Consider the following 25207-nt stretch of genomic DNA (forward strand, 5'->3'; position numbering starts at 1 on the left):
TTAAGTGGCAGGAAAAGAGCAAAAGGTGGTATGGTTATAGGTGGAATCCTCTTAATAGGTCCAACCCATCAGGGTTTATTAAAGGGTGATTCATAACAAGAACCACACCTCCTCTATCATTGTTACTTTGTGTAACTCCACTCACCACCCGGTTTCCTGTCCCTTGTTCTTTGAAATGCATTCCCCCACCCTCTTCCTTCAATGATTCCACTCATGCCAACCACCACTGACTTCAAGAGATTGGAGGGCTTGAAAAAGGTTATGACCACAGCACTTTTGTGCTTAAAGAATTCTTTCCGATATTGGTAAAAAGCCTGAAATTTTGAGGGGAGGGGCGTGTTTAGTCAATGAAATCAATTCAAGTCTTGATGCTTTATTTTATCCTCACTGGAGGGATGAAAGATGAAGTTAACCCTGATAGGGTTTGAACTCAGAACATAAACAGCTGAAACAAACACTACAAGGCATTTTGCTCCTTGCTCTAAGAATTCTGCCAATCTACAGCCCTTAAATTGTTTCCAATATTGGAATAAGGTCTGAACTTGGGCGGAAAGGGAGATGAGCTGATTATATTGACCCCACAATATTACTGTGAAAAGCACCCAGTACACTCTGTAAAGTGGTTGGCATTAGAATGGACATCCAGCTGTAGAAACCATGCCAAAACAGACAGGGAGCTGAACAGCCCTTCCACTGGTCAACCATCTAATCCATGTCAGCATGGGAAACAGGCATTAAATTATGACGAAAAATAAAATTGACCTCAGTGAAATCTGAACTCAGAATGTAGAACTGGACAAAAAAAACTGCAAGACATTGTTTACATTTTGGCCAAACCTCCACCCTTAATAAATAATAATTGTGGCACAAGACTAGCTGTGTTTTAGGAGTAGGGGGCAAGTCAATTACATGGACCCCAGTAGTTGGCAGGTACTTTGCTTTTCAGCCTTTCAGGTTTAATAAAATAGAGTCAACCTTGGTGGAATTTGAACTCAGAATGTAAAGCTAGAGGAAATGCTGCTAAGCATTTTGACTGGTGTGCTAACCACTCTGCCAGCTAGTCACCTGTGTAAAAAAAGAAAAAGAATAATCATAAAAGAATAACAATGGTCTCTGGTTTACAGTCAAGGCCAACAGTTTTAAGGGGGTGGGCTAGTCAATACCATTGACACTAGTACTTGGTTGGTACTTTATTTTATTGACCCCCCCCCCCCTATAGGGGAGAAAGACAAAGGTGACATTGGCAGTATTGAAACAGCAGAAAAGGGTCGAAAGAAATACTACAAGGTATTTTCTCTGAAGCTCTAAGGATTCTACCAAATCCACTGCCACAATAACAACAACAATTAAATTAAAAAAAAAAAAGACAATTGAATATTTATTATATATAATTTATATACACATACATGAAGTATACATGTATATACTATACCTATAGTATATACATATATGCATCATTAGTATATACATATGTATACATACACACATGCATATACATCAAATACATGTATATGCAAGATGAGAAAAAAAAAACAACAACAAAAAAGAAAGAGGAGGAAGGGATCTCTGTTGGTTTTGACAATGTTTCTGTCTGGAATACTCAGCCACTTGGCTGAGCTAACCAGATACTTGTACCTTTAATGTAATCCTCATCCAGAATTAGTGTGGCATTGTGTGTGACAAGGTAGATCCTTTGACTTGAACAGTCTCCAACTTGCAGGCTTCCATACAGTTTCCATCTGTCCGACATTCAACTTCTGGCTGTGGTAACAGACACTGGCCAAAGAAAACCATGCAGTGGGATCGAACCTGAGACCTTGTGTTTGCAAAGTGAACTTCTTAACCACTCAGCCATGTCTAACATACACACACATATCTACATACACGTGTGTATGTAAATACATACACACACTATGTACAATATATATAACCCATACTAACAAAGAAAAACATGTTAAAGGAACAAAATGACATACATTATATTATATATACATACATATACACATACATGTATATATACATACCTATACATACATACCTACATATACACATACCTATACATACATATATATACAAACCATTACACATACATGCACACACATACACATACACACATGCATACACATACACATACATGCATACACATACACATACATGCATACACACATATATATAGGAAGATAGATAAACAGAGAGAGAGAGAGAGAGATACATTCTTACACATATCAATATATGTGTGTATATGCAGGCACATATAGACGTAAGTATATACATATACATCCAAAAATTTGTGTATATACATCACCATCACTATTTAATTGCTCCATGCTGGCATGGGTTAGACTACACACACACTTCAATACTACTTAGGGACCTCCCTTTAACAGATTTTGGAAGCAGTAAACAAAATCATGGCATATCAACAACACCTCTTCACAATCCACAGTAAGTCTGGTTTTACATTTAAAATGTTGACTTAACTGCATTTTTGTAAGTGTATATTTACAGTGTACAGCTATTCTACACTGTCATATTGGATAGCGTGCTTGATTAGAAGTACAGTACTCTATTTATTCCTCTGTCTTTCGCAATGTAATTCTTGATATTAGCCATTCCGAATGTAACCTAACCTTAGTATCGGTACCAACAGACAATCTGCTTCATCGGACCAATGTTTCCCACTTTTAGTTCGTAGTACTGAGGTAAGAGTGTACATTACATATATACACACACACACACACACACACATACATATAGATATATATCCAAACATACATATCCCCCCACCGCCACAGATATATATATATACACACACACACACACATACATATAGATATATATCCAAACATACATACCCCCCCCACCGCCACAGATATATATATATATACACACACACACACACAAACATTTACACACATAAATACATACATAGATTATTCATACATGTATATGTAAAAACAAACATACAAACACAAATCATATATAAAGTATTTAAGTAATCCTCTCAGAGACATCATCTACATGGAAAAACAACAGTTAAATTAGTGCTAAATTCAATGCAGTGAGCATCAAAAAAAATTTAACTAAAAGCATTTATGTGGTGAGGAAATGACAATATTAGCTCAATAATAGCTAATATATTATAGCAATAATTTCGTTAGAGGCAAAACTCCAAATATGTTTGTTTTATTCAACAATCCACAATCTGTGTATACCAAAGTAATTATGAGAGAAAAAGTAATTAGTATATTTAGAAATAAAATAATCAAAGAATCTCAGGGATTAATTATTTTAAATGAAGGTAATTTTCTTCACTTAAAATTTTGTACATCATCTCATTGATTCTCTCATGACAGCCTTGGCAAGTCTGCTGAAGTTCGCTTTGCTGAAGAGATTAAGAATGAATCCTGTTCAGAGTTATTCCCCCTAAGTACTGGTATTGTAATGTTAGCCGCTGGCTTCTTTTAATCACCACTCAAGTAATTTCTAATTAAATTTTTGATGGTAACTAAATTAGTATATGTATCATCATTTGAGGTCCTCTTCCATGCTGGCATGGTTTAATTTATTTATATATATATATATATATATATATATATATATGTATATATATATATATATATATATATACATACACATATATATATATACATACACACACACACAATATATATACACACATAAATATACAAGCACACGTATATATTTACAAACTAACAAAATACATGCATATAGTAATATATATATATATATATATATATATATATATATACATACACATACACACAAACATATAACAACAAACATTTACACACACACACATGCATACACACAAACATGTAACAACAAACATTTACACACACTCACATATCTATATATATACCCAATATACATTCATATATGAGAAAAAGAACGTGAAGAGTAGTAGTAGTAGTAGTAGTAGTAGTAGTAGTAGTAGTAGTAGTAGTAACAACAACAACAACCATAATAAGTCAGTTTGATGAGAGGGGAAAAAAAGATTAAAAGAAAAATAAAGGAAAAAAAACAGGGTTTAGAATGTGGTTTTTGTTGGGTTTTTTTTTTTTTGTCTTGTTTCAGAAAGTTCCAATTTTAGGGGAGATGAGAGATTTAAGAAAACAATGTGGATTGGAGCTGCTTTTTGTAAATTTTTCAAAGTTATTTTTTGTTGTTGCTGGAATAATAATTGTTTTGTTGTCATTCTTAAGTTTTAAGCAATTATTATTATTATTGTTATTATTATTATCACAAGATTTACTTACAAAGGACCTAGCAAAACGACAGAAAACCAGTTCTGTGTTGGTTTGGGGGAACAATGCAATTGTCTATAACTCCACCCCCTCCACTCCTTTCGAAACTTGGCTCTGTAGCTTAATTAGAAATTATAATTATTATTGAAAATGTTTACTTTTTATTTGTTCAGTTAAAAATTGTTGTGTGGGGGTGGGAAGGGGGGGTTTGTATTTTATGTGGTTTTTATTTTCCTTTTTTTTTTACATTTTTATTTGAAGAAAATGTTACAAAAAATAAATAAAAATAAGGATAATTTATATAAAAAAAAAAAAACCCAAAAAATTCTGAATAGAGAGGAATGGTAATTAAGTTTCAATTAAAAAAAAAAAAAAAAAAAAAAAAAAGAGAGCAAAGACCATATCGAAATTCATTTTTCATAAACGAGTATCGATGACTGCTGCTGCTGCTGTTGTTGTTGTTGTTGCTGTTGCTGTTGTTTCTTTCTTCTTCTTTTTCTTCTTCTTCTTCTCCCCCCACTGCTGCTGCTGCTGCTCCTTCTTCTCCACCACCTCTTCCTCTTCCTTCTCCGGCCCGTCCTCTTCCTGCTCTTGCTTCTCCTGCTTCTCCTTGTACACCTTCTCCGTCCCGGCCGACACTGAGTCAGACATCGGCACCAACACCACCACGTCGCCCCCCTCTTCCTCCACTTCCACCTCCTCCTCCTCCTCCTCTTCCCCCACTTCCCCTCTCTCCGCCTCCTGCTGCTGCTGCTGCTGTTGTTCTTGTAGTTTCTGCTGCCTCGTCTCCCCTCCTCCCCCCGCCTCCTCGGCCTGCCTCTTCCCCAGCATTGCTGTTGTCGATGATGGTGATGATGATGATGATGCTGCTGCAACTGCCTTCAGTGTTATTGCTGCTGTATCTGCACAGGTTGCCTTCAGTGAACACACAGATGATGATGATGATGATGATGCTGCTGCTGTTGTTGCTGTTGACGATGATGATGATGATACCCCTCCTCCTCCTCCACCCGGTACTGTTGTTGTTGCTATCGTTGTTGTTGTAGTTGTTATCGTTGTCGCAGGTGCTGGTGACACTGTAGGAGTTGTTGTCATCGCTGTTGCAGTGTTTGTGGTCATCTGGGGTGGCGCTGAAATTGGTGGAGCATTTCCAGGGCAACTACCACTTACGCCACCACCACCACCACCAGTGCCACTGCCACTGCTGCCACCAGTGCCAGTGATGGTGGCAAGTGTGGGGTGTTGGCGGACAATCAGTTCTGGGCCTCCGCCATACACGTTGTGTAGGAACTGCCACATCTCTCGAGACAGCTGGCCATGGTCGGAGCTGCTCTTTAACACCGGTTTACCATTCTTGCGAATCATTATTCGAGTGTTGTCAATGGCATCAGGAGGAGCTGCAGGTGGAAAGAAGAGAAGACATGTATAAATACAGGGGTTATTACTTATTTAGATTACATGAATACATATACAGGTAGATACAACATACATACAGCGTCCGCCAAAAACAATGTATACATACTTCGGGAAAGGAAATATCTGGTGTCAATATTTAATTTATATAAGTAGCTCTATAAATATAAATACCTCTTTTGATGTTTTATTGCAATTACACTTAATTAAAATTTTTATACAGATTTATCTTTTCTTGAAGTGTGTATACATTTTTTTGGCAGAATGTGTGTGTTTGTATTTCTTTTACTTGTTTCAGTCATTTGATGGTGGCCATGCTGGAGCACAGCTTTGAAGGGCTTGTTTTGTGGAACAAATTAACCGCAAGACTTATTTTTAAACCTAGTACTTATTCTATCATTCTCTTTTGCCGAACTGCTAAGTTACAGGGATGTAAACACACCAACACCAGTTGTCAAGCAGTAGTGAAAGACAGAGACACAAAGACACACATATGAAGGGCTTCTTTCAGTTTCTGTCTACCAAATCCATTCACAAGGCTTTGGTCGACCTGAGTCTATAGTAGAAGACACTTGCCCAAGGTGCCATGCAGTGGGACTGAACCCGATTCCATGTGGTTGGGAAGGAGGCTTCATACCACACAGCCATACCTGCACCTATAAAAAATATACAGATGTATACATACACAATGTACATTTGATGTCTTTGTACCTAATACACTCTAGCTTCACACATTCTTTGCTGCCAGTCATCACTCCCTCTCCCCCAGGCCACTCATTGTTAACATTCATCACTCATTCTTTCCATTGTCCACACCTGCTATTATCTGACCATCTGTACCCACCACTCCGATGCTCCAGTCACTCTTGCTCCCTTCAACCACTCACTCTGGTTAATCTTTTTGTCATGGCTCTCTCTTCTAGTCGCCTTCTCAAATTGATTACATTGCTTTGAGCAACCAAACATGGCTTGGAGTAGTGTGAGCACTTTACTCTTATGGGTCACCCCACCACTTCTGCTGGTGCCATTGAACAATGGACCCAGTATACTCTGTAGTGTGGTTGGTGAATGAGCAAGGACAGATTGGGGAAGGGTGAAGCTTTTTACCACACAGCCACACCTGTGCCTAAATATACATACACACACACACACACACACACACACACACACACACACACCATGTTGGAGGTGATCCAAGTGCATGGCATTGACAAGCTGCAAAAACACTGAAATGTGCATCTGTCATCCTAATGGTCAATTCTGAGACAAATTCAGTTCATCAAGCTCTGAGGTATTCTTTTACTTGTTTCAGCCATTTGGCTGCAGCCATGCTGGAGCACCAACTTTAATCGAAGAAAGGTGACCCCAGGATTCATTCTTTGTAAGCCTAGTACTTATTTGATCAGCCCCCTTTGCTAAACTGCTAAGTTACAGTGATGTAAACACACCAACATTGGTTGTCAAGCGATGGTGGTGGGGGACAAACACAGACACACAAACATATATATCATCATCATCATCATCATCATCGTTTAACGTCCGCTTTCCATGCTAGCATGGGTTGGACGATTTGACTGAGGACTGGTGAAACCGGATGGCAACACCAGGCTCCAGTCTGATTTGGCAGAGTTTCTACAGCTGGATGCCCTTCCTAACGCCAACCACTCAGAGAGTGTAGTGGGTGCTTTTACGTGTCACCTGCACGAAAACGGCCACGCTCGAAATGGTGTCTTTTATGTGCCACCCGCACAAGCCAGTCCAGGGGCACTGGCAACGATCTCGCTCGAAAATCCTACAGGAGCCAGTCAGGCGGTACTGGCAACGGCCACGCTCAAAATGGTGCATCTCATGTGCCACCCGCACAAGAACCAGTCCAGGGGCACTGGCAACGATCTTACTTGGCTTGCCGGGTCTTCTCACGCACAGCCCATTTCCAAAGGTCTCGGTCCGTAGTCATCGCCTCGGTGAGGCCCAATGTACGAAGGTCTTGCCTCACCACCTCAGCCCAGGTCTTCCTGGGCCTACCTCTTCCACGGGTTCCCTCAACTGTTAGGGTGTGGCACTTTTTCACGCAGCTATCCTCCTCCATTCTCACCACATGTCCATACCAGCGCAATCGTCTCTCTTGCACGCCACAACTGATGCTTCTAATGTTCAGCTTTTCTCTCAAGATACTTACACTCTGACGGGTATTCACATTGACATTACACATCCAACGGAGCATACTGGCTTCATTCCTTGCGAGCTTACGTATGTCCTCAGCAGTTACAGCCCATGTTTCACTGCCATGTAGCATGGTTGTTCGTACGCATGCGTCATACAGTCTGCCTTTTACTCTGAGTGAGAGTCCCTTTGTCGCCAGCAGGGGCAAGAGCTCTCTAAACTTTGCCCAGGCTATTCTTATTCTAGCAGCTACACTTTCAGCGCACCCACCCCCACTACTAACTTGGTCGCCCAGATAGCGGAAGCTATCGACTACCTCTAGTTTTTCACCCTGGAATGAGATAGAAGTTGTTTCCTGTTTGTTTGCAGTCTTTATTGCACCTGAACATCTGCCACAAACAAAAACTAACTTGCTAGTTAACCTGCCTTTGATGTTGCTGCACCTCTTATGTGTCCATAGCTTGCACCGGGTACATCTTATAGAGTTACTACCTACTCCTTTTCTACATACTGAGCAGGGCCATCTACCTGAAGGGGTTTGTGTTTTATCTACCTTCCTACTTATTAGGATTTTGGTTTTAGCTAGGTTGACTCTAAGGCCCTTCAATTCTAGACCTTGCTTCCACACCTGAAACTTCTCCTCTAGTTCTGATAGTGACTCCGCAATTAGGGCAAGGTCATCAGCATAGAGGAGCTCCCAGGGGCAACCTGTCTTGAACTCCTCTGTGATTGCCTGGAGGACTATGGTAAATAATAGGGGGCTGAGGACGGAACCTTGGTGGACCCCTACCTCTACCCGGAATTCATTGCTGTACTCATTTCCAACCCTCACCTTACTGGCCGCATCTCTGTACATGGCTCGCACAGCTCTCACTAGCCATTCTTCTATCCCAAGTTTCCTCATTGACCACCAGATAAGGGATCGGGGGACCCTGTCAAAGGCTTTCTCCATGTCAACGAAAGCCAGGTACAGAGGTTTATCCTTGGCTAGGTATTTCTCTTGCAACTGTCTCACTAGAAATAAGGCATCAGTAGTGCTTTTACCTGGCACGAACCCAAACTGCATCTCATCTAAATTGATTCGCTCCCTAATTAGTTGGGCTATGACCCTCTCTGTAACTTTCATAACCTGATCTAACAGCTTGATGCCTCTGTAATTATTTGTATCTAAAGCGTCCCCTTTACCTTTGTAGCAGTTGACTATGATGCTGCTACACCAGTCATAGGGTATGACTCCTTCGTGTATCACCTGGTTCGTAATACGGGTGACTAGGCTATAGCCAACACTGCCAGATATTTTGAGCATCTCTGCAGTGATTCCTGATGGGCCGGGGGCTTTCCCGGTCTTCATACTCTTAATTGCTTTATCTACCCTGGTACTATCAACTCGGATAGCTGGTCCCTCTATTGGGTCGACATAAGGCAGGCTCTCTTTCTCCCATTCATTCTCTTTATTAAGCAATCTATCGTAGTGGCATCTCCAGACCACTTTCTTTGCATCCTCATTTAATGCAAGCGTACCATCATCCATGCGAACACATTTCTCTCCTACAACATCACTATTCTCTCTCCTACACTGTCTTGCAACCCGAAATACCTCGAGTCTTTGGTCCTCACGGCGCAGAACATTGGCAAATCTTTCCTTATCTGCTTCCCCTCTGGCTAAATAAACCTGTCGCCTAGCCTCCCTTCTGGCACATTGGTACAATTCCCTGCTACCACCGTTCTTCCAGTCCTTCCAAGCTTGTTTCTTTTGTCTAATAGCCCTGTCTACCTCCTTGTTCCACCACCACGTTACTCTGGGTTGGGAGGGGACCTTACACCACCCACAAATCTGGTCGGTGGCTTTCAACAGGTTGTCCCGCAGAAATCTCCAATTGTCTTCCACGTTGTATGATGCTATATCCCCTTCTATTTCGTTAAATGCTTCAAGTAACTTGTCTCTAAGTCTCTGTCCGTTTGCAGGGTCTTTAAGCTTCCACACCCTTCTTCTCCAAGCCTGTCTAATTCTGGGCACCCATTTTGCCTTGATCCCAAAGTCGCTAACTACTAATCTATGTTGTGGGGTACATTCTTCGCCAGGGTAGGTTTTGGCATTTATAAGCCGCCCTCTTTCCCTATTTCTGGCGAGGATGTAGTCGATTTGGCTAGAGTGTCTGCCGGAGCGGTAGGTGACTAGGTGACTGGCAGGTTTCCTGAAGTTGGTATTGCAGACCATAAGATTGGTTGCATCACAGAACTCCAGCAGTCTGGTTCCCTCCTCGTTGCGGGAACCGAAGCCATAGCCTCCATGTATGCCATGGAAGCCCCCAGCACGACGTCCGACATGACCGTTGAAGTCTCCAGCCACAAAGAGAAGGTCCCTGTCACTCGTCGACGAGGTAGTTTGCAAGAGGGTGTCATAGAATTGGTCTTTCAGACCATCTGGTAGCCCAGGTTGAGGTGCATAGGCTGAGATGACAGTAGCTAATCTATGATGAAGCACTAGTCTGATCTTAAGTACTCTGTCACTTACTCTAACGACCTCGATTACCTTATCCACCCATTTCTCCGCTAGAAGTATTCCTACGCCCCCGACCCCGTCAGTGTTCCCTGCCCAGAAAATCTTGTACCTGTGTTCTTTGCCTGTGAGGAACCTTGCAGAACCTCCTCTCCATCTTACTTCCTGGATGCAGCACATATCTACGCATCTCCGTTCAAGCATCTCAACAATTTCACCAGATCTACCTTTCAGCGTGCCGACGTTGAGAGTGCCAATCCTAACAGTATGGGTGTTGGGGGTGTGGGCCTGTAGCCTGGGAAGAGGAAAAGCAGTGTCGTGTACCTGAAAATATATATATATATTTATATACGACAGGATTCTTTCAGTTTCTCTCTACCAAATCCAAATCCATTTACAAGGATTTGGTCAGTCCAAGGTTATAGTAAAAGACACTTGCCGAAGGTGCCACACAGTGGGACTGAACCCGCAACTATGTGGTTGGAAAGCAAGCTTCTTACCACACAGCCGTGCCTGTGCATTTTTAACACGTCTATAAAGATGACCATGACAGCCTCTGGCTTTTCTATGATATAAATACGCCAGGTCAGTTGTATAAAGATTTTAATCTAGAGTGGCTTCTACTGCATAATATATATGTATGTGCATGTGTGTCTGTGTGTGTGTGTGTGTGTGTGTGTGTGTGTGTGTGTGTGTGTGTGTGTGTGTGTGTGTGTATATATATATACACTTCATTAAAAAGCAGCAGAAATATCACAAAAACTGTTACTTAGAGTAACAGTTTTTGTGATATTTCTGCTGCTTTTTAATAAAGCATATTACTCTACCTCTGGTATTTGAGTACCATTTTTTCCACCTTGTTTCGCATTTATGTGCTTACTCCAGTGTGTGTGTGTATATATATATATATATATATATATATATAATAGGAGTTGGAATTTGATGGACATAAAGCAGTACATAAGCCAACTCAAGAAATCTCTAGTGAGACTTTCTATTGATGCACCTGAAGAGACCCAGAATAGGTTGAAACATGTTGTACCCAATAAAGTCTATTACACATTCCATCTATTTTATTAATACTGTTAGCCCAACTGCCACTACAAGGTTCCTGCAGTAAATCTAAAGATAACAGGTAATCGAAACTGTGCTGGTGCTTTACTCTTCATCCATTTATACATATATTTATTGTATAGAGTCAAAAGTTTTGCAATATTTTGGTAACTTATTTGCTTTATTCTTCAAGTTACAACAAAAGCAACCAGCAGTCAAGCACTCAAAGTGGAGGCCATTGTATTGCACCCTATGAAGCCATCATGTATATAGACACATGCACACACCAAGACACTCCTATATATCTTCATACATACACACATACTTATATACACATGTGCATTTACACATACAAAGCTCTCTCGTTCTCAAGGACAAGAGGATAGTCAACTGAGTTGGACTCCAATGTATGACAGGTATTTGCTTTTTATCAACTCCTGACAAACTTGAGCAGACGAGATTTGAAATCAAAACACAGAGAGAGACATGAAACAGACATATGGAATAGAGTGTATACGCGTGTGTGTGTGTGTGTGTACAAGCCTTCATTTCACAAAACAACTGAGCTCTTCAGTAAATTAAAATTGATAAAGTGAGTACCAACTTGAAACATATACTGGAGTAGATTTGATTAACTAAAACCAGTACTCCAGTATGGCCAGTCTAATGACTGAAACCAGGAGAAATAAATAAAAATAATACCATGTGACAAAGCAAACGGAGTGCTGTATAATGAAAATAAATGGAATGATCATGATTGGCATACTTTTGACCATAAGTTTGTTCAACCAGAGCTGACCTGGGGCTAAACAGTAACAATTGATAAAAAGTGAAGGGAAGTCGAAGAACTTACTGTCAGTTTTGGCTCTGACAAAATTCTCCCATTCCTTAAACCATGCCATGCTGATGGCATAAATGATGCTGGGATCTTCTTCAGCTCGGAACTTGTTATGGAGCTGGTAATTAGATAAAGAAAAAAAAACAGTTAAGAAAACATGTAATAAATACAAACATTGTAAGTTCAATTCACACCAACCTACTTCTTTGTCTACGATTATCAAGAACAACTTTAGATTTGGGCATTGAGGCTTTTTACCCATCATCATAAATTGTCTCTCTCAGCTTCTCTCTTGTGTACAAGGTGGTATCAAAAAGCACCTGGACTAGTTCGGTAGCACACCAACAAATGGCAGCACATAGTTGTATGTGCAGCGAGAGCTAACAGTGACCTTCATGTAGCAGTGCACTGAGTGTGTTTACTTCTCAAGTTACAAAATATGTTTTTGTGATCACATGATGATGATGATGATGTATGCTGTAGTCCGTTGTTTTGTCATGGACAGGAACAAAGAACCAACGAGCATGCTTGGGCATTGAGCATACTTACAACAAGGCAATGGGTTGTATGCAACGTTTCGAGCAGTACAGGCACTTCAGTAGTGGAAGAGTGTCCCTGGAAGACAACAAGCAATCTGGAAGACCAGCCACCCCTGGAAATGTGGTACTGTGCATCAAAAATTTGTACCCCAGGGCTAAACCATCAATTGAGAGTTCTACTCAGTTGAAGTGTTTGAGGAAGGACATTCAGTGAAAAAAATTAAATCAACCAAGAAAACAATATTTTTGGTGGTTAGTTATGTTAGATGGAAGAAAAGATTGGTTAGTGATGCAGGAGAATATCTATTTACCTTGACAAAGGAGGCTATTTCTTCATTTTGTCTGATCTTTAGTTTTTCCAGCTGAGCTTCACAAGTCTTGCAATGTATGAGGTGTGTACAGGCAGGACCACCACCAAATCTGAAATGAGAAAAGAAACAAACCAATTAAGGAACTTCCACACTGTCAACCTTTTCTATTAGACATAACAGCCAAATATCCTTCAAATGACACCATCCCTACTTCTTTAAAAAAAGAAGTACACATTGGATAATGCATACTTCAATACACAATGTCTGGATGGCCATGGTTGGAAATCTTTTACAATAGTTATGGTTTATCATCATCATTAATATCCTAACAGGACATAAGGAGCAATACCAACATACCTGTCATGCAAATACTGCCAGACTGGTTGGCTCAGAAGAACCACAAGATTCTCAACATAACCAATTTTGGATGGAGGTACACCTACAAATTAAAAGGAAAAAAAAAATATTGCTTTACATGATTTCTTTCTTTCTTTTTTTTGTGCTGGCATCTTCTGGACACTTATCACCATCAGCATCTCACCATTCAACACAATCATTTTGTTATCAAAGTGATGGAGCTGGCAGAATTGTTAACATGCTGGATAAAATGATTGGAAGGATTTCTTCTGGGTCTTTACGTTCTGAGTTCAAATTCCGCCAAGATCAACTTTGCCTTTCATGCTTTCATTGCTGATAAAATAAGTACCAGCTGAACACTAGGGTCAATGTAGACCTAGTGCAAATACAAGTAGAATATGGGAACTGGTATTAAGGAAGGATACAAAAATATTAAGTTTATAATCCCTGAAATTCACTCTATAATTGCCCACGGGCATATAGCGTAGTGGTTAAGAGCGTGGGCTACTAACCTCAAGATTTTGAGTTCAATTCCTTGAATGAGTAATAATAATAATATCAAAAAATTACTTTGGGAATGAGAACCCAGGTTTGGGTCCAAAATTCCACCTGGACACCTGATGAAAACTGGAGAGTAAATTAGCCGAAACGTTGTGGTAAGAACAAACAAGATGAGGACACATCCGTCCAATGTAAATAATATGACTTACCCACTCCCCCACAAAATTGCTGGCATTGTGACTCATTTTGAAACCATTATTATTATATACACTGTTTACATTAGTCAGGGTGGTGGCCTCATCTTCATGGTTGCTTTTCACCACGTTTCAACTCCAATCTTCTCCATGTGTCCTGTGATTCACCTTAGTGCCTTGCCTGGGATTGAACTCAGAACCCGTAGATGACTGCACTGCATTAAACAATTTTATCTACTAAGCCACACCTGCAGGCAGTGATTGAGTGAATTTTTTAGGCTTACAAACCTCCACTGATGTTTTATACCAGCCCCTGTACAGACTAGATACTACAATTCTATAATTAGAACTGTTGTTGTTGTTGTTATTGTGGAGGCGCAATGGCTCAGCGGTTAGGGCAGCAGGCTTGTGGTCATAGGATTGCAGTTTCGATTCTCAGAGCAGGTGTTGTGAGTATCTATTGAGTGAAAACACCTAAAGCTCTACGAGGCTCCAGCAGGACGTGGTGGTGAACCCTGCTGTACTCTTTCACCACAACTTTCTCTCACTCTTCCTTCCTGTTTTCTGTTGTGCCTGTATTTCAAAGGGGCCAACCTTGACACACTGTGTGTCATACTGAATCTCCTTGAGAGCTACATTAAGGATACACCGATCGGTGGAGTGCTCAGCCACTTGCATGTTAATTTCATGAGCAGGCTGTTCCACTGATCGGATCAACTGGAACCCTCGATGTCGTAACGAACAGAATGCCACAATGTTATTACTATTATTAAGTCGGTGAGCTGGCAGAATCGTTAGCATGCCGGACGAAATGCCACTATTTTCTAAGTTCAAGTTCTGCTGAGGTCAACTTTGCCTTTCAAACTTTTGGGGTTAATAAATTAAGCAGGGGTTAATAAATTAAGTACCAGTGACACACTGGGGGGGGGGGGGGATTTTGATGTAATCGATTATTCCCCTCCCCACAAATTTCAGGCCTTGTGCGTATTGTAGAAAGGATTATTATTATTACTAAGGCAGTGAGCTGGCAGAATCATTGACATGCCAGGCAAAATGCTTAACAGTATTTCATCCATCTACATTGTGAGTTGACTATTGGGGATGATGTAATCGACTCTTCCCCTCTCCCCTAAAACTGCTGGCCTTGTGCCATAATTTGAAACCATTACTGTTATTATTATTATTATTATCTTTCAATAATAATATCTTCTTACACAGACTCATATGATGGAGTGGGGGGGGGGGGGTCCAATCAAAATTATCAGCTCCAGTATTTGACTGGTATTTTATTTTATTCACTCCAAAAGGATGGAAAGCAAAGTTGACCCAAGCAGGATTCAAACTATAAACATCAGGGGACATCATCATCATCACCGTTTAACGTCCGCTTTCCATGCTAGCATGGGTTGGACGATTTGACTGAGGACTGGTGAAACCGGATGGCAACACCAGGCTCCAATCTGATTTGGCAGAGTTTCTGCAGCTGGATGCCCTTCCTAACGCCAACCACTCAGAGTATAGTGGGTGCTTTTACGTGTCACCCGCACGACTAAAAGACATCTTTGTCTGATGCTCTACCAATTCTGCTAAAGTGATGTCCCCCATGTTTACACAAGGAAACAAATGTAGAAGGAACAACAATCAGGGTCCATGAAACAAAATAGTAAATTGGAGATCCCCAATAGTACTTTAAGGGCCCCTGAAAAAATTTTGCTTTGAATGTATATATTTGGTATGTATTGCAAGAAACAGCTGGGTTTCTTTCTCTAGCTTCTGTAGGTTGAACTATGTAAAATGTTAATGTGTGAAAAACAAAATAGGAATTATGAAAGAATTTTCTATAAAACTAGTTTTTAAATATAAAATGATGGAAGGGGTCTACCAGAATAAAATAGTAATCAAAGGGGTCCACAGATAAAAAATGGTTGAGAACTCCTGGTCTAAATGAAGAGACTAAGACCAAAACATTCATAGACCCTCTAAGAATGACCAGTGACAGAGATTTAGTTGGGGTTTCTATTGAACAGCTGAAAATGACCCCAGTATTTGACTTGATTTTATATCAACTGTGGAAAGATTAAAAGACAAAGTTGACCTCAGTGAGATTTGAACTCGGAATATACAGATCCCTGACTAAATACAGCAATTCTGCTAATCCACCATGCTTAACTCGACACATTGATAACTGTTTCAAATTTTGCCAGAAGGGCAGCAATTTTGGGGGAGGGGAGGAGTTGATTACATCAACCCCAGTGTTCAACTGGTACTTATTTTATTAATCCTGGAAAGATGACAGGTAAAGTCGACCTTGGCGGAATTTGAACTCAGAACATAGTGACAGGAGAAATACCACTAAGCATTTCACTCGGCTTGCTAACGATTCTGCCAGCTCACCGCCACTCAACACATTGATAATAATAAAAAGAATCCAATCAAGAAAACAGTTTAATTTCCATAGTGGACCCGGAACATTAAAGAGTTTCCATTTGATAACGACCCCCCCCTACATAACCAATGTTGACACACCCTTGACCAACTCCGGTACTTAAACTATTTTATGCCCTTTAAGCGTTCAGATTACTCTGTTGAACATGATGTTTATTTATTCCCATTCTTTTGAATTAATCATGTATTATCTCATATCTTTGAGATTTCGATGGTGTGACTGTTTGTTTTTAGAATGGCATTGTAGAGTAGGTGTGACAGGCCAGATCTGGTTGGTTTGAACATAAAACAGGGAGAGTATTTGGACTGGATATGGCTGGTTTAAATGTTAAAGGGTTAAAAATCAAACCCATATGATTATATTAGGGTAGTTACCCCTATTTCCAGCTGTCCCTCATAAAAATGAAATATGAATATTAAAATTTGGTTTGTTATTTGCATTCATTTATGTATCTTAAGAGCCTACCTTGCTTTCATGCTCTTGCCCGCCAGGCATTCAGAGAAGCTCAGTGGAAACAAATGCTTGACCAATGCTTGGTCAAGCTACCTCGAGGTCAAACATACCTGGCTATGAAGTAGTTGTATGCTGTCAACTTAATGTGACAGTCCCCTGAAGGGAATAATACTACTGTTAGTAAGACCTAGGAAATTTGAAATACCTGGCTATATTGAAACAACAGCCAGCAAGAGCAGATAGCATAGGTTGAGATTTACAGAACAATAAATATAATTAAAAATAAATTTAAAAAAAAACAAATAAGAAATTATTAAAAAAAAAAGCAAACAAAATAAAAATAAGCACTGAATTGACTGACCTCCATGAGAGCAAAGAAAGTCCTGATTGGTGATTGGCCCCGGTTCAGCAAACGTATTAAACCGATTTATCCATTGTTTGGACACATAGAAATGTAATAAACTGGGCTGAAATGATATAAATTAAATAAATTTAAACCAAAGTGTTGAATTAGCTTTTGTGAGGGGGGGGGGGGGAGATCAGACACAAAAGATGAAGTTTGATAAAAAGGGAGAGTGAAGAAAGCCAACTCGCAGCTGTTATAGTTGTGTGCAGAGTTTTGAAGAACTAAACATGGAATCACCAAAGGATATGTTGCCAATGACAAATGGCATTCCTTCTGAGTGGGGGAGGAGGGTAGGGCTAGCTCCAGGGCAACTGTCATTGAGCAAATCAATAATCAATGACATTCTAGCTATGAGCTACACCTCTTTCATTCACACACAGTGCATCAGGATAATATTCTGCAATGTGTCCTTGATAATATATATATATATATATATATATATATATATAAGATTGAATAAATGGAGTTATACGCATGTGTTAAATAATTCCTTTTATTTCCGACATATGTTTCGAAGATTACAATTGGTTCATTCCAAAGGAATGAATGATGTCGAGAAAGATGTAATCTACTGTATTTCCCTGAAGAGAAGATTAAATCTTTCTCAACATCATTCATTCCCTTGGAATGAATCAATTGTAATCTCTGAAACATATGTCTGAAATAAAAGGAATCGTTTAACACATGTGTATAACTCCATTTATTCAATCTTATATTTATTCAAAATACCTCAAATTAACAGGGAGTTTCTACCTCATAAACAGGAGTTACATCCAATTATTTTGTGTACTTTGCTACTCTGGTAACTATTCACCAATTTATTTTGTCAGAATTAATTGTTTACTAAGAGAAAATAAATACATATAATTATAGACAGTAGAATGCAATACAGGAGAGATTTGGATGTTATTTCTAGAAAGTAGAATGACCAAAAACAGGTCCTCTGAAGGTTTATTCCTGAGGGTGCTTTTTTTTTAATGTTTATATTTGTGCTTAATAAATAATTTGTGCTTCACTAGAACAAATGTGAAAGGAAACACACACATACACATATATATAAAGAACAAAAATGAATGCTGATGAATAAATTGATTACATCATGATAGAAACTGTTTCTTTCAAGTGAATTAAAAACTTGGTTTGGAAAATATCAAGATGTGGAATGGGTGTTGACCCTCTTATTTTGGCAGATCCCTATGTTGTATCTGGAACTCACAGTGGATTGTGAAATTGCCTACCAGCCTGCATGTGTATATAATTTCATATACATGTATACTTATATGGATGTGTGTAATGATTTATTCATGTACATGTATGTGTAAGTGCTAACAGATGTCTGTATACACATGAATGTCAGTATACAGTATATATATGGCTATGCTAATCTTGACTGATTATATGTCCTTACTTTTAAAATACCTTGAATCAAATGAATCAAAGTTATTGGACGAAGTACTGAAGGACGACCTGAGGGCACTGAACTTTTCAGACGAGATGACAAAGGACTGAGATACCAAGCCCCCTGCTGTACTCAAGAAGACCCATACTCCAGAGTAGAAGTGTCAAGGCCACCCCACTCCACTACTCCAGTACAGAGGATTGGCCTGCAAGAGTCCTGTGCTGGTGCCACATAAAGAGTACTCGTGCTGGTGCCACGTATAAGCACTTGTGCAGTGCCATGTAAAAGCATCCGGCAGACTCCGTAAAGTGGTTAGTGTTAGGAAGTGCATCAAGCCATAGAAACCAGCCAAAACAGACCTCACCAGCTAGTGCTGCATAGAAAGCACTTGGTCCACACTGCAAAATGGTTGGTATTTGGAAGGGCATCCAGCAACAAAAACAAACCCCAAACAAGCTGTGCTGGTGCCATGCAAAAAAGCACTCAGTCCACCCTGTAAGGTGGTTGGTGTTAGGAAGGGCATCCAGCCATGAAAACAATGCTAAAACAGACAGTGAAGCCTGGTGCAGCTCTCTTGCTTGCCAGCCCTGGTCAAACCATCCAACCCATGCCAGCATGGACAACAGATGTAAAATGATGATTTTTTTATATATATATATATATATATATATATACATACACACACACACACACACGAAGGTGCATGGCTCAGTGGTAAGGATGTTGCACTCAGGATTTCAAGATCATGGGTTCAATTCCCAGACCGGGCATTGCGTTGTGTTCTTGAGCAAAGCACTTCATTTCCTGTTGCTCTGCGATCATTTTGTCATCTGACATGTGGCACCCATTGCACCTGTACAAGTAATGTCGATTTGATTGGGGAGTGGGGAGTGACCTTATGTCTACACAAACAAATCATTTGTGTGGTTGTTCAATAATAGTGGAACCCTCATATGTCATCTAACAATGGGAGAGTTCATCATATATATATATATATATATATATATATATATATATATATATATAATTTGAAGAAAAGCAACAAAAATTCAATAGGTTATAGCAGTACGTACGTTTCGTACAAACTTCATTTATTTATGTAGTGAGAACACTACATAAAATGTGCAATGAAAATGTACTCCTCAGCTGCATAATGGAATTTCATTTTAGAAAGTCATTTTGTAGATGTGTGCAAAAAACAAGAGTAAGAGAAGAAAAAATACCATCTTGACTGTGCTGCCATTCAACAGTCTTGATTTTGTTTTTGGTTTTTACCCTACCAAATTCTGGTGCCTCAAACATTTTAAGAACCACATTATACACACATATATATACACATATATATATATATATATATTGTTTAGACATTGGAGTAGGATGTGATGCTCCAGCCAGTTGGATCCCGTCACACCATCCAACCAATTCCAACATGAAAAGCGACCATAAAGTGACGATAATGATGGTATGGAGTTATGCCTGTTGGCAAATGATCCCATGGCGTTATACGTTTGCTTCAAGGAAGGTCCGGAATCAAAACAAAAACTTACTTCACGCTCCTCCATCAAAGCCATTGCACTCTCCCTCATCGGTAACATATGTTCATTTTGTTTCCTGGTTGAAAAGGAAAGAAATACAGAAATAAATATCTGACATAAAAAAAAAAAAAAATTAAAAAAACAAATAAAAACAAAACAAGTAGAAAATGTTCTAAATTCAAACCCTGCTGATGTCAACTTGTTTGTCTTTTATCCTTCCTGAGGTTGAGAAAACAACTGTAACTGGTTGAAGCACAAAGCAAGCAATTTTGAAGGGATGGGGTTAGTCAATGCCACCAACCCCAGGGAGGTGAAAGGCAAAGTTTACCTCAGCAGAATTGAAATCAGAACATAAAGAATCATAATAAATACTACAAAGTGTTTCCATCTGATGCTCTACCGGTTTGGCCAGTTCACTGTTAGAGATTGATCCTACAATAGAGACCAGTGAAGTACCAAGTTGATCTAACGGTCTTTGCCACTGTGGCCTTGTCCCTGTGTTGAAAATCCATGCTAAGGAGATTTGGCACAGGTTGTGTTTGTGTTGATTCTATCAAGTGAAGGATTCTAGTACTGAAGAACCTATTTACCAATCAGGTCAAAGGTTAAATTAGTATGAAACAAGAGAACCTAAGGAAAAAATTAATTATCAGCATCAGCAAATGATGATGATGATAATCATCATCATCCCCATTTAGCATGTTTTCTGTGATGGTATACTCTAATCACTATACCATGCACCTTCACACACACAAACACACACGATGGGATTCTTTCAGTTTCTGTCTACTAAATCCACTCACAAGACTTTTGTTGATTCAGAGATATAGTAGAAAACACTTGCCCAAGGTGCCATGCAGTGGGACTCAATCTACAACCATGTGATTGAGAAGCAAGGTATATATATATATGTACATATATATTACAAAGGGGGTGTTGAAAAGTTCCTACCTCTGGGTAAAAGAAAGTACAGGAGGATCAGTTAATTATGATTTTATTCAACATATTCCTCTTTCAGATTCATACAGTTATTGCAGCAGTCCTTCAGTTTTTCTAAGCCCTGTAAATAAACTTAGAAAGTTGGGCCCCCAACCAGGTCTTTCACGATACCCTTAAAGCCAGGAACTTTTCACACCCCTCATTTGTGTGTGTGTGTGTGTGTGTGTGTGTGTGTGTATGACAGGCTTCTTTCAGTTTCTGTCTACTAAATTACTTAATCACTCACAAAGCGTTGGTTGGCCCAGAGCTATAGTAGAAAACACTTGCCTAAGATGCCATGCAGTGGGACAGAACTAGTGACATGTTTGGGATGCAAGCTTCTTAAAAACCACACAGCTATGCTCACACCTGACATAGAATCGGTAGATGATATAAACATGGTGATAAAAACTGGTAAACCAGTGTTTTCATACAAGAACACCCTGTATGGTATATGTTCAACCTATGAGTCAGAGACACTCCCTTGTTATTCAATTGGTGATTTAGTGACACAGGAAGCCTTCAATGACCAAGGATGTTGTTCCCAAACTACACAATAATAATTCAATAAAAACTTTAATAACTGTGCTGTCCCAGATATGCGAATAAAGAAAGGAAGAATGAAAGGGGACTCACCTGTAAAAAAGAACATAGGCACTGGAACTAAGAACTTGTTGAAAGTCCACCTCTGTGACATATTGGTCATCAAACTCATACCATTGCTCATTTACATAATTCAGACAATATGCTGTATAATGGCCTCCTGGCAGAGAGAGAGAGGATGAGAGGAGATATGAGAAACGTCTTATAGTATATTCTGTCTGAAGTGAATTAGTTATTAATTACCTCCCTTCTATACCCAGTTGCACCAGAGAAAATTTAGGAGAGAGGTAGGTAGCTGGTATGAAGGTAGAGAAAGACAGTTAAGTGGAAAGACAAACAGGTAGATGGAGAGACAGATTAGGTAAGTAGGTTGAGAGGTAAAGAGACTGACTGACATACAAACAGGTAGACAGAGAGAGAGAGACACGCACAGCTAGATAAGGGAAGGAGAAATATGGATAGATAGAGAGCAAGAGAGGCAGGTAGAGAGATGGATAGGTGAGTGGAAAGAGAGACGGGCAGGTGAAGAGATGGACAGGTGAGTGGAAAAACAAACAGGCAGATGGAGAGATGGACAGGTGAGTGAAAAGACAGACAGGTACATGGAGAGATGGACAGGTGAATGGAAAAACAAACAGGCACATGGAGAGATGGACAAGTGATTGGAAAGACGACAGGCAGATGGAGAGAGGTAGATAGCTAATCTGACAGAATTGTAGGTAGACAAAAAGTTACTGTTCACCCAAACGTTAGGATAAAATTTTCAGAGAATGACAAATTCCAGCACACAAACACACACACACACGTTATCACAAAATTATATTACCCGATCTCTTTGTTCTTACCTCCGGCAGTTCCATGGTGACATATCACAGACATTAGATCATACGACGTGACTTCATCTTGACAATCTGGAAAGGCATGAAATATAAATAAATTTCATTTCAATTTAAAATATATCTGTTGATGTTGAAAGTTAGACATTTTGCTTGGTTTGATAGTAAGCAGCTTAAAACACGACCGCTCTGTCACTTACGACAATGAGGGTTCAAGCTGATCCAATCAACAGAACAGCCTGCTTGTGAAATTAACATGTAAAGTGGTTGAGAACTACATTAAGGGTACATGGACACATGTTCCCTTAATATCATTCTCAGGAAGATTCAGTATGACACTATGACATGGCTGTTCCCTTTGAATTACTGGTACAACTAATTTTTGCCAGCAGAGTGAACTGGGGCAACATGAAATTAAGTGTCTTGCTCAAGGACACACTGTGCCACCGAGTACTGAACTTACAACCTTACGATTGTGAGCCAGATACCCAAACCACTAAGCCACTTGCCTTCAGTGAACAGTAAGTTCATTCCTGATCTTTCTCTCACTCTCTGGACGGGTAACCTTGTACTTCCTCTACAGCAAGACACCTGTTTCTATCTTTCTGTCTCACTATAAACTTTTTTTTTATCTTCCAAATACTTGGTGACCCTGTCAGTGTAGGTGCTACATAAAAGCACTAAGTCCACTCTGCTGAGTGGCTGGTATTAGGAAGGACATTCAGCTGTAAAAACCAACTGACTTCGATTGTGCTTGTGTCATGTAAAAAACACTAAGTCCACTCTGCTGAGTGGCTGGTTTTAGGAAGGGAATCCAGCTCTAAAAACCTTGCCAAAACTGACCTCGCCTGTGCTTGTGTCACATAAATAGCACTAAGACCACTCTGCTGAGGACATCCAGCTGTAAAAATCCTGACAAAGCAGTCACAGAATTCTGGTGCAGGCTTCTGTCTGGCTGGCTCTTGTGAAACCATCCCACCCATGCTAGCATGGAAAGCAGACGTTAAACAATGATGATGATATGAACTGGTATGACCATGTGATTAAGAAGTTTGTTTCACAACTGTAGGGATCCAGGTTTGATCCCACATTCACAGCACCTTGGATATATGCATCATCTATTGTAGCCTTGTGTTGACTAATGCCCTGCGAGTGAAATTTATAAAAGTATTGTTTAATTAGAAACACCATTGCTTACCTTTATAACAGTATAACTGAATGCTACATTATTTAATAAATTACCTGCAATACTTACCTTTATGAAGATATGGTTTCATGTTTAAACCTTCCAGCGGAAAAGAGACATATGTGTTAATCTTTGAAGAGTAAAATTCATGTCGGAATCTCTTCAAGTGAATACACAGGATCTGAGGAAAGAGAGGGAGAGGGGGGAAAATCAAAAAGACAAAGAAATAGAAATAAATAAACAATCTCCAAAAAACATTTAACCCTTTAGCACTCAGATTGCTCTAACAAATATAATGCTTATCTAGACACATTGTTCTGAATTTATCATGCATTATTTCACTGCTTCGAGATTTCTCTAATGTGATAAGTTTATTTTTAGAATGACATTGTAGGAAAGGTGCGAGAGGCTGGATGTGGCCAATCTGAGCATAAAAACAGAATATTTTGGCTGGATATTGCCAGATTAAATGCCAAAGGGATTTATTATGTACAGGATTGCTGTTTGGTCTCCGGTCAACCCAAAGATCAAGTTGTTCCAGCTGTGACCATCCCATCTTAAAGAGATGAGATTTAGTAAAATATTATTTTATGTGCCCTTATTTGTTTAAGAAAGGTGTGATTTGAGGGAAATTTGGTTGCTATTTCCAGCAGGTTGAGCATCTGAACAATAAGTATTCAGGTGTTCAATCAATAAAATTACTGACTTGTTAAATAAACATATAAATGACTGAGTATTCCATAGATACCCAAGTACTCAATGAAAATCAGACTGATCCAGGGGACATTTGAGTCAAAGATACACTCTATCCGACAGGCTACCTCACGGTTTTTGGCTCCTCAATTTTATTCACAAGGATATAATATAAAAAAGACTGGCCCAAGGTACCACATAGTGAAACTGAACTTGGGACCTGGTGACTGTGAAGCAGTAAATTTGGGCCTGCATCTAGCTTCTGCATAGAGGCTCCCTCATTATCTACAGTTATAGAGAATACTAGCAGTATAGCCCGGCTTTGCCCGGGATTAAGTTGGGATTATTAAGCTAATCAAGTTCTTTATTTCAAACCAAACTAAGTAACATGACGTCAAATTTGGGCAGAATCAGTGTTGCAACTGGAGTGCATGGGTTGAGAGTTTGATCGGCAGAGGTGATCAGGTTACACATGCCATCCCTTTGAAAACACCACCGCCATCATCTAACCCCTCTTTGCTCATGGGTTAGGAAC

At 39.6% G+C, this 25207-nt stretch overlaps 1 protein-coding gene across 2 annotated transcripts in view; it reads right to left on the minus strand.

The window, feature by feature from the left end:
- Window positions 1-3996: 3996 nt before the first annotated feature.
- The window catches only part of LOC106881777 (ubiquitin carboxyl-terminal hydrolase 20), a 71891-nt gene continuing 50680 nt past the window's right edge, over window positions 3997-25207 (minus strand). For both annotated transcript variants that reach the window (XM_089343401.1, XM_089343402.1), the window contains exons 15-23: window positions 24049-24160; window positions 22803-22868; window positions 21991-22117; window positions 20389-20452; window positions 17398-17503; window positions 13443-13524; window positions 13086-13194; window positions 12251-12353; window positions 3997-5665 (exon numbers count right to left, since the gene is read on the minus strand). In XM_089343401.1, coding sequence (XP_089199527.1) covers window positions 4686-5665; window positions 12251-12353; window positions 13086-13194; window positions 13443-13524; window positions 17398-17503; window positions 20389-20452; window positions 21991-22117; window positions 22803-22868; window positions 24049-24160 — 1749 coding nt within the window. In that variant the 3' untranslated portion in view covers window positions 3997-4685. The remainder of the gene's footprint in view (window positions 5666-12250; window positions 12354-13085; window positions 13195-13442; window positions 13525-17397; window positions 17504-20388; window positions 20453-21990; window positions 22118-22802; window positions 22869-24048; window positions 24161-25207) is intronic.

Source organism: Octopus bimaculoides, chromosome 27 (genome assembly GCF_046866305.1).
Source record: "Octopus bimaculoides isolate indiv1 chromosome 27, ASM4686630v1, whole genome shotgun sequence".
Classification (NCBI taxonomy): domain Eukaryota; kingdom Metazoa; phylum Mollusca; class Cephalopoda; order Octopoda; family Octopodidae; genus Octopus; species Octopus bimaculoides.